This window comes from Phocoena phocoena, chromosome 1 (genome assembly GCF_963924675.1).
Source record: "Phocoena phocoena chromosome 1, mPhoPho1.1, whole genome shotgun sequence".
Lineage (NCBI taxonomy): Eukaryota > Metazoa > Chordata > Mammalia > Artiodactyla > Phocoenidae > Phocoena > Phocoena phocoena.
The window spans coordinates 186,195,229-186,207,571 of record NC_089219.1 but is presented as its reverse complement, the minus strand read 5'-3'; the positions used below and the strand labels follow the sequence as shown (position 1 = coordinate 186,207,571).

At 61.0% G+C, this 12,343-nt stretch overlaps 1 protein-coding gene across 1 annotated transcript in view; it reads right to left on the bottom strand.

Annotated features, from left to right (window-relative positions):
• The window catches only part of LGR6 (leucine rich repeat containing G protein-coupled receptor 6), a 95,523-nt gene that overhangs the window by 25,081 nt on the left and 58,099 nt on the right, over positions 1-12,343 (bottom strand). Inside the window, exons 5-6 of the mRNA XM_065879769.1 lie at positions 10,079-10,294; positions 5,847-5,918 (exon numbers count right to left, since the gene is read on the bottom strand). Of these exons, the coding sequence (XP_065735841.1) occupies positions 5,847-5,918; positions 10,079-10,294 (288 nt within the window). The remainder of the gene's footprint in view (positions 1-5,846; positions 5,919-10,078; positions 10,295-12,343) is intronic.

The following is a 12,343-nucleotide window of genomic DNA, read 5'->3' as shown; positions in this document are numbered from 1 at the left end:
GCAGAGCTGGGGACACTTCCGGTGGGGGGGTTCCGTGGGCGACTCCGCTGGCATGTCAGTCAGCTTCCAAGTGAGCGTGGCAGGAAGGCCTCTGGACGTGGAAGTCTGGGGTCCAGGAGCCACTACCTCCGTGCTGGAGGCATCAGCAAATCCACGGGACGGAAGAGAGTGGGGCCCGCCGAGGACGCAGAGGGACAGGAGCTGAGCCTTGGGGTCGCCGGGGGCCGGAGTTAGGGTGCTGGGGGCAGACACGCCGGAATCAGTGGTAAGTTAAGAGGCGCTCGGGACTCCTGGCCTAGAGCCCCGTAGTCTCTGTGATGAGGGCTACGTCTTTCTTGTTCACGAATGTTCCCCTGGAGCCTACAGTGGGGGCCTGGCACATACTGGACACCCAGTAATATTCACGGAACCAGTGAACTACAGAAACAGAAGAAGGAGGGTGGCGACCCTCGATTCTTGCCGGTGCCTTCTGCCCACGGGCCCTGGGGTCCAGACCTCAACTTCCTAGTTTCCTCTCCACGGCGTCACCCGGGACCCTGCTGCCTCGTGGTTCCGGGCCCTCCACACGCATTGCACACCAGCTGGCCCGGGGGCTGGGGGAGCGGGACCCTCAGAGCCAGCAGGGAGCAGTGATAAGCACGGTGACTTTGACTGCCCAGCGCGAGGTGGCAGGAGGGTCTGCCCTGCTGGGGACGACTGTAACAGCCATCCTGGTTAGGATGCAGAGCAGACCCATGCAGAGCTCAGTTTTCTGCCTGTTAGAAGTCATCAGTGGCTCTGCGGGAAAAGCCAGAAAAAAAAGTTTTATATGGAATAATAAATTCTTCTATAAGCCACAAACCCCCACTAATTTGCAGTTAATAAACCCACAAATGTAAGAGGATTAAAAACTGGCGAGGAAAGAGTTCCTCAACTCCTACAAGGTTGGCCTCAAGCGGCCGCGGGCCTGACGGGCTGACGTCGGGCCGGAGGCAGGAAACCCTGGGCGCTGGCCAGCGGGCAGCTGGAGCGGATCGACCTGCAGCCCCACACAGACACATCCGAGTCCTGACCCCGGGAATCTATGAACGTGACCTCGTTTGGAAGAAGGGTCTCTGCAGATATAATTAAGTTGAGGATCTTCTCAAAATGGTTGGTTTACTGGGGTGGGCCGTGGAGCCAGTGGCAAGGTCCTTATACGAAGAGGATGCTCGGAGAGGCCGTGTGAAGCAGAGGCAGAGACTGGAGGAAGCACTGACCGGCCCAGGGACACCAGGGGCCTCGGCAGCCACCAGACGGTAAGAGGGGCACCAGGCAGGTTCCACCACAGCCGCTCAGAAGGAACCAACCCCTCCCACACCTTGACTCTGGACTCCCAGCCTCCAGAGTTATGGGAGAATACATTTCTGTTTTGTTTTGTTTTGTTTTTTTAAAGCCACAAAGTCTGTGGTAACTCGTTATGGCAGCCACAGGAAACTGATACAGTGGCTGTGCCCTGACTGACCGGGAATTCCTGTCCACCCTACAGAGGAGGTGATCACAGCCCGGGCCACCGTGAGATGACACCCGCGGACAACTCTCTCCCTGTTGCCTTCTGACACGGCACTGTGGAAAAGAAGGGAATGAGGGAGAGAGGGAGGAAGGAAAAGGACGTTAATTAACTAAGGGGGAGGAAAGGCACTTTGCTGTCTGTCCATCATTAAATGGGACGACAGGCTGGAGAGGCCAACGTAAACTAAGCACCCACAGGGTTCCAGGGCTGTGAATTTCACTACACGAATTGTAAAATATCTCCCCCATTTTCCACGTGTGGAAACTGAGGCTCCTGAGAGCTCAGGTGACTTGCACGTGTCACACGCCTGTGGCAGAGCCAGGGTCTGAATCCAGGTCCACCAGCTCAAGTCCAGTCCCTGGAAGGACCTCCGTGGAAAGCTGCCTGGTTGTCCATCCCTGGCCTAAAGCTGACCGTCGGGCCCAGGACTGGGAGGTGGCTGGATGCTTTCGGGACCCAGTCAAAGCCGGTTCAGAGCAGAATCTGTTGGCCTGGGTGGTTTCAGTGAGGCGGAGACAGAGGGACACACTGCAGCCTTGGCTGCTGGTGAAGTAAAAACGTTCCGCAGAAGCAGAGCCCTGGGGTGTCTGCACCAGAGAAGGTTTTACACGGAATGTACAGTTTGGGATCATAAGGCAGAATCTTCTAATCCCCGTCCCATCCTGCAGGCCTCCCAGACCTCTGCTGGATGCTGGTCCTGATCTAGCGAGGGAGCTACAGCCCGGAGCTTTCTGTTCCTGCCGGGGCCCCAGGCTCCCCTCTGAAGCGGGGAGGTCCAGCCAGCCCGGGGGCTCAGTGAGTCTGATTTGTTTAATGAGGTTATAAGGCGGCCCAGAAGCCATCACCCAGGCCCGAGGGAGGTAAGGCGCTGTTGTCCCCAGACGCCTCCTAGCCCAGCCCCTCTGTTCTAGCTGAGTTGCAAACCCCAAATCCCCAGATCTGGGGGGCTGGTACGGGGCGGTGCTCAGGCTGTAATTATGTTTGTTGGGCCTTTCCTTTTCTTTTTGCACAATTTTATTCGCAACTGCAGCTGGGTCTTCCAGGACCATCCGTGACAGTTCTGAACGGCATCCCGCGGTCTCCAAGCGTGATCTCCAAACACTGACCTCAGGGCCCGGGGCGCCTGGCTGGATCCCTGAGACCTCCCCGGAGAAACCTCCCAGGGTTGCTCTGGGTCACGCTTTCTCTTATTTCTCAGCCCAGGTACCTGGGAAGTCCCATAATGGGTCTGAGTTCACGGGAGCTGGCACTAAATGGAGCCATGTATCAGGAGGCCAGAGGCTTGGGTTCCACCATCACTTACAAACTGTAGAAACTTGGGCATCTCACCCCAAATCTCTGGATTTGGTCTGATCTGGAAAGTGGAGGAAACAGTACTTGGCAGGCAGGGCGCTGGCCCACCTCTGATTCCAAATTTCCCGCAGGGGCTGGGCATCCTCATTGTGGGAGCAGAAAGGAGGTGTGGGTACAGGATAGAGTCTGTCCTGTCTGCCTCCAGCGGGGCTTTCCTGCAGGGTCTGAACTGGTGAGGGCAGCGCGGGGGGGGGGGGGGGGGGGGGGGGACGGCAGCCGCGTTCCCACAAGCCTCTCCCAGCGGGAGGCCTGCACCCACCCACCGGGAGCCTGCGTGCTTTGCTCTGCTCAGCGGGAGGGCGGGACGGCAGCCCAAGCCCCAGCCCCGCCCCTGCCCTGATCACCTGGGTGTGTGGGCTGTTTGGGAGTAAAAGAGCGGCGCACATGCATGTTCACCTCAGTTACTCCTCCTGCAGGTGAGGGGGTGAAGCCTCCGGCTCTGGCTGACCCAGCTGGCACGTGCTGGCACGTGTAGAACCGGGCGTGGGACCCAGGCAGCCTAGCCTTCAGAGCAGAGGTCACAACAGAAGCCGCGTGGCCATGGGTGTCCCCACGCTATGCTGCGGCCCCGCGTGACTCTGTGTGTGTGTGTGTGTGTGTGTGTGTGTGTGTGTGTGTGTGCCTGCACCTGGCCCCTCCTCCCCAGGTGGAAGGGTCAGGCCACAGATGGAGCCAAACCACAGCTCGGGCAGGAGGGTTTGATGAGAAGAGTCTAAGTGCAGAGATGCCGCCCCAGGGAGACTTGCCCTTCCAGAGAGACGCGCACACAAAAGCTCCAGGGTAACCGCGGGGCTGCAGAGCAGGCCAATTATGCAACAATTCAAGGTTGGGCTACCTATCCTTCCCCCTTTCATTCTCCCATTTCATTCTCCCAGCCACTCCCCCGTCTACATGTGGCTGCCCCTCCGGTCCCCCCAGCGAGCTCTGGGCGATCGAGGATAAGAATGCACTCTCCCCCTTTTCACTGGGAGATCAAAAGTTGGAAGAAGAACTCAGCCCTCAGGGGTGGGGCGGGAGGGTGCTGAGATCAAGGCCCCCGAGGAGGAGGGGGTGGGGCGCGGCTGGTCCCCATGGGGTGCCATCTCCGGGAGAGCTCTGCACAGGGCTCTCCTTTAATCCAGCGTCACCAAGGGTGGGGAATTGCAGATTGGGTCCCGTGGCTGGGAGACCGGGTGTTACTGCCCCCCCGGGTGGCTGAGGCCGGGCTGCAGGCTTTGTCCCCCGGCGGTGCAGGTCTCTCAGCCTTGGCCTTCCCGTCTGTAAAGTGGATGCAGGCCCTGGGCTTTGTGCAGTGAGCCAAGCACTGCCACGGATGAAAGGTGAGTGGGCGCCAGCGGCAGCGGCTCTGAAGCTCAGCCAGTGCCAGCCGAGCCCAACGCCCTGCGCTGCCACCCAGGGCTCCCTGAGAAAACATCAAGCAGCGCGCCCCGACCGTGAAGAAACAGCGCTAGTCGGCTTTTTAGAGGTGCCAACCCACACCCAGCATGTGCCCCCTCCCCAGCCGACTTCCCGACAGAGCTAACAGCCCCACCCGGCCCCCGGGCAGCTGCATTGGCCTCCCTGCTGCTCTCTGGGCGCCAGGCAGCTCCAAACCTGCCCCAGCGCTCCGTATCCCCCAGGGAGGGCGGCTGCGGCCCAGGCCTCGAGGGGGTGCTGGCCACCCCCACATCCGGGGCCCCAGGCACCCAGCACATGGCAGGCTTGCACAGGTCACATGTGGCACAGAGACTGGGCACTGGCTGGGGGCTTCGGTGGGTTTTCTCAGTTAACCCCCCAGGTGTGCTCTGTCCCCACGGAGGGTAACTCCGGGCAGCCCCGCCAGCTCCCCAGACATCCATTTCCCAGCATGTGACCGAGCGGCCTAGACTGTCCCGTTTAACTGTCTGGCTGCCCGTGACAGCTGGCGGGGGGCGAGGGGGCACACAGCCCAAGCCACGTGCAGTGGCAAGGAGATGCCCAGCTTTCCTGACCCCAGGCTGGGGCCCCCCAGCCCACCGGGCATCGGGTTGAAGGTGGAGAGGCTGGAAGATCTGTGCCCCATCCAGAGAGCCCAGGACAGCCCGACACTCTGGTCCCCACCTCCTGTCCGCTTCCCTCTGTGGCCACAAAGGCAGACAGCCCGGCCCCCGGAGCAGAGGCCCCAGCCCAGCCCCCCTTCTCAGGTCACAGCTTGTCTCCCACATTTTCTCCTCTTCCGCTTCAGATGCTTGCAAACCCCTCCCCTCAGGAATGCCACTTCGTGTGCTGGGGGGAGGCGAGAGGGCCAGCACCGTGCGTCGGGGGCTCACCCTTGCTGGCCTGGGGTCCTGCTCTGCCCCGTGCCCTCCCAGGCCTGCGGCCGGCGCTGAGATGCGGCCCCTCCCCCTCCCGTGGGCCAGCTGTTGGCTCCAGGGGGGTGCACCCCGCCCGCTCTGAGGGGGGCCGCGGGACCGCAGAGGAGGTGCTGAGGGCTTGGGTGCCTTCTGACCGCAGCTGAATTCCAGGATGATGATGGGTAAATAATGTGGCTTTTCCAGAGTCCACAGGTTGGGCGCTGAACGGGCGCCTCCTGCCAGGCTTTCCGTGAGTTACAGCAGCCGGAGACCCTCCCCCCGCCCCCTGTCAGCAGCCGCTCTCCCACGGTGGGGGGGGGGGGGCTGGGGGTCACTGCTGCCAAGCCAGCCCCGCCCCACCCCAAGCCTTCCACTTCCAGGCTTAATATCCTCACTCTCCTCGCAGTTCCATTTCTGTCTAAGATCTCATTGTCTTGGTCTCTCTGCGGGCAGGGCCACCTTGAACTCCCAGGGGGTACAGCCCACGCCCTGAAGGAGGGCGGAACCCACTGGGAGCGACACTCCAGAGGAAGGCCATGCCCCGGCACCCCAGCCATGCCCCGGCACCCCAGTCCTGCCGCTTCCCCTCCGCCACCCCACGCCAGGCCTGCCGTCCCCAGCAGGAGAGACCCCCCCACCCCGGCACTCACAGAGTCTCCAGGTTGTGCAGCCCCTCGAAGCTGTGGGTCCCCAGATGCTGGATGTGGTTGTTATGGAGATGCCTGTGTGGGAGGAGAGGCGGGTCAGCACAGGTGCACGCAGCATCGGGCTGGGGCGGGGAAGCAGACGCGCTTGTGGGGGAGGCATGGACAGTGACCCCAGAGGGTCAGCCTTTGTCTCCAGGGACAAACCGACGGGCCAAGATGGACTTCGGAAGCCACAATCTCCAAGGCTGGAGTGGCCAGGGGCTACGCCGTTCAGACTTCCTATCGAAGGAGGAAACCGGAGGCATTCCCCAGGCCGAGGAGAAGCAGGCTCCCACCGGGCTCCCACCAGGCTTGAGGGGAGAGGCCCGATGTTGGGGCCCCAGTTGGGGCTTCCTCTACGGGACCCACAGCCGCCTGGGTCAGGGGCCAGACACAATTGGGGGAGCCGGCAGCAAACCACTGCAGACAGCGTGTCACTAAAGGGGAGCTTTCCGTTACAGCTGGAGTGAGCTGTGGGCCAGCTCGGAGATGGAGACGGGTGACAGAATATTCTTCTCCCAATTCCTAGTGAGATGAGCCAAAACAGCAGAGACAGGCCCCCTGCCCCACCCTAAATACTACCAGCAGTAGCAGAGCAAGGGCAGAGACATAACGTAAATAAACAGCAAAGACGGTGGCCAAGGAAGCGTCCTCGTCAGAAACTGAACTGCTGAGAAAACAAGATTCTGAGGCTTCTCCCTGCAGCCCCCAAATCTGAAGAGAGGCGGCTGTGGATGTCCTTTTCCCTCCCCACCGCTGGCTTCCCAGGGAAGAGGGGAAGGGAAAGTAAAATGAAGGCTCCGGGCTCCTCATGCTTTGAGGAGACGACCTGAAGCCCAAGGGAATTCCTGCGTGGAGGGAGCGAATTCCTGCATCTACCACAACCTGACCCTGCCGAGGGACCGCCCTACCTGCACCAGCACACCTGGGCACCCACAGGCGGGTGGGCCCTCATTTACCCACTGCTCTGGCCCACAAACTACAGCCTTGGGGGAGAGCCGAGGGGGCCGAGGTGATGCAGCTGTCCCAGCAGAAGCCGGAAAGTGAAATCACATGGCAATTGTGCAAACATACAACAGGAAGGGCAGAAGAGAGATGCCCGGGCCAGGTGAAGTCCCAAGCCTAAAAGAAAACGCAACGGATGAACGAGCAGCAAGACATTATCACAGCTGCCTTCTGCTGCAAAACACTTCAAACACAGCGTTTCTAAGCGAAAGCAAAAACGACATTGTAGAGAAAGGAAATGAATCGAAGACCAAAAATACATCAGTAAAAAACCAGTCAGTAGGGCTTCCCCGGTGGCGCAGTGGTCAAGAATCCGCCTGCCAATGCAGGGGCCACAGGTGGGCTCAGCGACCGGATCCCAACTGGTTCCCAGATCCCTGGTCCAGGAAGATCCCACATGCCGTGGAGCAATGAAGCCCACGTGCCACAACTACTGATTCTGTGCTCTAGAGCCTACGAGCCAAAACTACTGAGCCCATGCACCACAACTACTGAGCCCACGTGCCACAACTACTGAAGCCCATGCGCCTAGAGCCCGTGCTCCGCAACAAGAGAAGCCGCCGCAATTAGAAACCCGCGCACCGCAACATAGAGTAGCTCCCGCTGGCCGCAACTAGAAAAAGCCCGCGCCCAGCAACAAAGACCCAACACGGCCAAAAATAAATAAATAAAATAATAATAATAACGAAAAGCTACTCAATAAGTTTGAGACAAGGAACAGTATAGACACTGCTGGCAGTGGAATGGGTGTCAGAGAAAAAGCCTGAGCTAAAGTGGTGAGCTTGGCTGCATGAGAGCGAAAGGCTAAAACAGCTGGAAACTAATCGATGTGAGTCAACACTGGGCTATTGATATCTCTGAGGGCCAGGATCCAGACATGAGACAAAGACGTATTCAAAGTGCAACACAAAAGAAAACTCTCTACAATAAAGAATGAAATCCGCAGGTCAAAGCATACATTGTTTCAGGAAAATTGGATGCAGAAAATTCCACACTGTGTCATATTCTAGTGAAGCTATTAAAGTTCAAGGATTAGAAGACATCTTCAGGAAGGAAAAGGAAATCACGTACATGGGGAAGAAATCAGACTGGCCTCCAAGACGTTCAGGTGGCAAGGCAACAGGCAGACTCCATCCTACGTGGTGGGCAGGGCCGGGGGTCTCGAGAGAAGGGGGTCCTTCCCCACCTGCTCCATGCCCAGGAGGCAGACAGACCCACCACAGGGGCTTGGGTTTTAAGAGAGAACACAGCCCTGGCCTCTGGGAACGAGCCCCTCCCCTCCATGCTTCCTTCGCTGTCACCAAACTGTCACCAAACAGCACTGCTGTCCAGTTCAGCGCCCCTCGGTCCCCTCAGGGCCACGCAGAGCAGCCTGACCAAGGCCCAGCGTTCGGGTTGAAACGAAGGCCCTCTCCACCCGCTGGCTGCCTCACGCCTCCGGCCACACCCTCGTCCACCCACCTTCTGACTCTGCCTCTGCGCTTTCCTGCAGCTCAGCCCTAGGTCCTGGAGGGCTTTCCCCAGCCCACTCTGCCCTGCAAGGTCACCGGCCACGGCAGCCTATGTCCCCCGTCCCAGGGCCAGAGGACCTGAAGGGCAGGGGCAATGCTTCTGGGCCTTCTCCTCTCTCAGCATCGTGGGCCCCTGGGCCCCTCCCCTCCTGTGCCCGGTGGCCCCCCCGGCCCCTCCTGGATCCGCAGTAGCCGAACTCCCCCACTCGCGCCCCCGACCTTGGCCTCCCACCCTGTGAAAACCTCAAGTCGGATGGATTCTTCCTTCACAACGTCCCTCAGGGCCACGCCTCTGTCTCCTCCGTAAGCTGGACTTCGCCTCCTAGATCCAGTCTCCCCTGTTCCCGCCCATCCTTCAAACCAGACTCCCAACCCCCTTCTCGCCTCCAGCCTCCCCTGCCCTGCACAGGCCACAGCCGGACTCCTGCTCCGACTCTGGGCCCCCAGACACACCTGCCCGGCCTTCCCTCCGGCCTCACTGGCACGCTCGCCTCAGCCAACAGCCCGACGCCCCCGGGTCTCTGCTGACACCTGCTTGGAGCCCCCGCTCTTCACCTGCCTACTCTAAGCCAACTTTCCCACCCAGCAGGCCCCCTGCTTCCCTCCTCCAGCTGCTTCGGCCGCCCTGAGCCCCGAGACGAGCCTGACTCAGCGTCCGGTCCCCTCGGCCTGAGTTACGCGACAGCGCTGCTGTCCTTCCCCCCAGCCTCTGAGGCAGCGGCCGGCTCTCCACCCCTGCACTCTGCAGGGCCCCCACGGGGCTCCACACACCCTCCGCTGCTCACTTGTCGGGGGCCCATTGTGAGGCCCGCACGTTTCCAGTAGTCTTGTCTCTCAGAGACCTGACGCCGTTTATTCCCAGGGACCGTCACGAGGTCACAGGGCATCACCAAAGCCGCCATCAGCCACCCCGTTCTGTTCAGCCGCCGTCAATACCCCCCACTGGCGCCCACAAGGCGGACCGTGTGGCCGTGCTGACAGAGGATGTTGGTCCCGCTTCTCCAGTCTCCCGGGACAGAGAATTAGACAAACTCATGCCTCGTCCGCTCCCTGGTTTGGAAAATCATACCAGATTTCCAAGAGCAGGGGAGGCCTTACGTCCCCACGGCAATTAGGATATAACCCAAAGCAATTACACGTGACCTCCAAGCCCCTGGCAATTACCCTGTGAACTTTGCACTCCAAAGTTCCCCGGGGGGGATGGTGGGGGGAGGACAGAGTTAACCCTGGGCTCCAGTTCCTGCCAGGGATGCTACCTCCCAGGGCATTACCCATCGGGGCTCTGCTGTCTAATTACAGCGCGGGCTTCTCTCTCCTTCTCCAGGCCTGGGGATGAGGTGAGTTTATCCCACCCCTGTGCCAAAGTACAAGACTGCATCCACCCGTTGCCCGACTGTCAAATACGGTGTAAATCATTCAGGAGATTCCTGGCATGCATTCCCATTAGTGCGGTATAGTTACAATATTTGCACATAATAGCAGAGGGAATCGCGGCTTAATTCCTCTCTTCCAGCCTCTCAGAGCGCTCCTTCTGTCGCCTGGCCTCACAATGGCCCCACGGGGTCAACAGGAGATGGTCATCCTCACGTTACGAGGGGAAACGCAGACCAGAAGGTTGGGAAACCTCAGGGACACAGCCAAGAGCGAAGCTGTCCGGGTGGGGGGAGGGGCAGGACTCACAGCACCACGAGGCTGGACAGGTTCCGGAAGGCGTAGTCGGGGATGTGTTCTATGCGGTTCAGGGCCAGGGTCACGGCCTGCAGGGCGCGCAGATTGCCGAGGGCCCTGACGGGGATCTCGGTGAGTGCATTGTCGTCCAGCCACAGGTGGCGGAGGGAGGACAGCCCCTCGAAGCTCCTGTCCGGGACCAGGGAGATGAGGTTGGCATCGAGGCGCCTGGTGGAGAGAGGGGAGGGTCAGTGCTATGCCAGTGCAGCCTCCGAGGCGCCTGGGAATGAGGGACCCCGGGGTTCGCCTCGGTTCCAAGCCGCAGCTCTTGGCCCTTTCCGCCCTGCGTTCCCGTCGGTGACCCTGGCCGGACCCACAGCCCGGTTGTGGACAACAGCGTTCCCCCTGCCACGCTCAAGTTCCTCATCTGTGCCGTGGCTCCCCTGCTCTGCGGACGCTGTTCTCCCCGGCCCCGTCCACTCTGAGGCCGGATAACAGAGATGTTCCCACCACGGACACGGGGACAGCTCCTCCCTGGACGTGGCCAAAGGAAACCCTCCTCAAAACCACAGGCCGCTCCCTACTGCTCGGCCCTGGAGACCCTGCTCCCCGGCTCAAGGGCCCGGGTGTTGGACGGGGCTCCCTGCTTGGCTGATGGCCTATGGGAGGCTCCTGGATGTCAGAACAGGCAGACGGGTGGTGGACGGTCCAGTCTGTCCACAGCCAGAGGGTCCACGGTGGCAGAGGACTTCTGGTGTGAGGTCTCGACACTCTTGGCGGCCAGCAGGACAAGGAGACAGCCCGCGGCAGCTTTTCACAGCTGTGCCCAAGCCACAATGTCCCTGACCAATGCGCCTCCTGGTCCAGGGCTCGGGCTGAGGCCCCATCACCCCATGCAGGTGGTCCCACAGGGACGAGACAAGCTGGCCTGTGGCCGTGGATCTGCCCCTGGACTTTGCTGTCTTGAGGCCTGGTCCTCCGTGCGGGCAGATGGCACCTACGTCATGGAGACGCCAGCACTCAACCACACAGGCCCGAAGGTCCCGGCACGCTGACCCTAAGGAAGACTGGGCGGTGGCAGAGGTGCCTTTCTTCCGTCCCAGCAGCACGAGCCCCCGTGTCGACAGCCGGCAGCGCTCCTGTCTGTTCCCTGAGCCGTTTCCCCAGTGTCCCTCCCAGCCCTGGGAGAAACCCCCAGGCTCACCAGCAGGGGAGCTGTGGGTGAAAAGGCAGACACAGGAGCCTCGGACGGGACAGCAAACCGACCAGGACAGGTCCCGAAAGCTGCAACTAGGAAAGACCTCCACCCACATCAGACCTGACCTGACGGCCACAGACCCTTCGGTGAGTGCCTGTCACTCGGTCACTGTCGTCAGACCCTCGGTGGTCTGACTGTGCTGGTGACCTGGGGACCACAGGTGGGAACAGGCTCCAAGAGCCTTCCCAGGATGGCCTGGTTCGGAAGGCCAGGGTGGGGCCTGGAATCTCTTTCTAAAGAGTGCCCTAGATGTTTCTATGCACAGACAGTTTGGAAAGTGCTGGATATGCATCGGCTACAAAGAGGACGGTGTCCCCGCCCTTCGCAACTCAGCGGGAAGGTCGGAAGACGTTCCAGCGCAGTGTGATGGCCGGGGAGGCATTGGGAGTGGCCTCCAGGTGGAGGTGATGTTACGTGGAGACCTGGCCGACTAGGAGGAATCAGCCAGTGGAGGAGGGCGGTGTGTGGGAAAGAGAGCACCTTGCGGGGGACCCGAGCAGCCAGGCCCAGGCAGGGCTTCAGGAAGGGCAAGGGGAAGCCGGAGGGAGCAGGGCAGGTGCAGCCGGCGAGGCAGGCAGGGCTGGAGCTTGAGGGCCCTGCCAGCGATTCTGTGTTGCGTCAGGGAAACGGGGAGCCAGGGAGGGTCGTAAACAAAGGAGGACGTGGCCAGGTTTCTGTGTTGAGGAGGGGCCAGCCTGGAGGCGGGCAGATGGGCGAAAAGACAGGTGCTCTGCGCTAGCACCTCGCCCAGAGAGGGACAGGCACGTCCGTGGGAGCTCGAGGGGTGAAATGACCACTGCGGGGTCCAGACCCCAAAGGGTCCTCTCCTGAGGGAGCCCCTGCTGCCCTGACCGGGGACGTCACGGTGCCGGCCTGGCAAGCTCCCTGGCACGGGGACCGCCCCCGGCAGTTCTAGGAGCCTTTAGCATGCCCTGCAAAGTGCCCCGCATGGGACGCCCCTTCACCTCACGCCCTGCCCAGCGTGCCATCACAGACCCTCGGAGGCGGCGCCTGGAGCG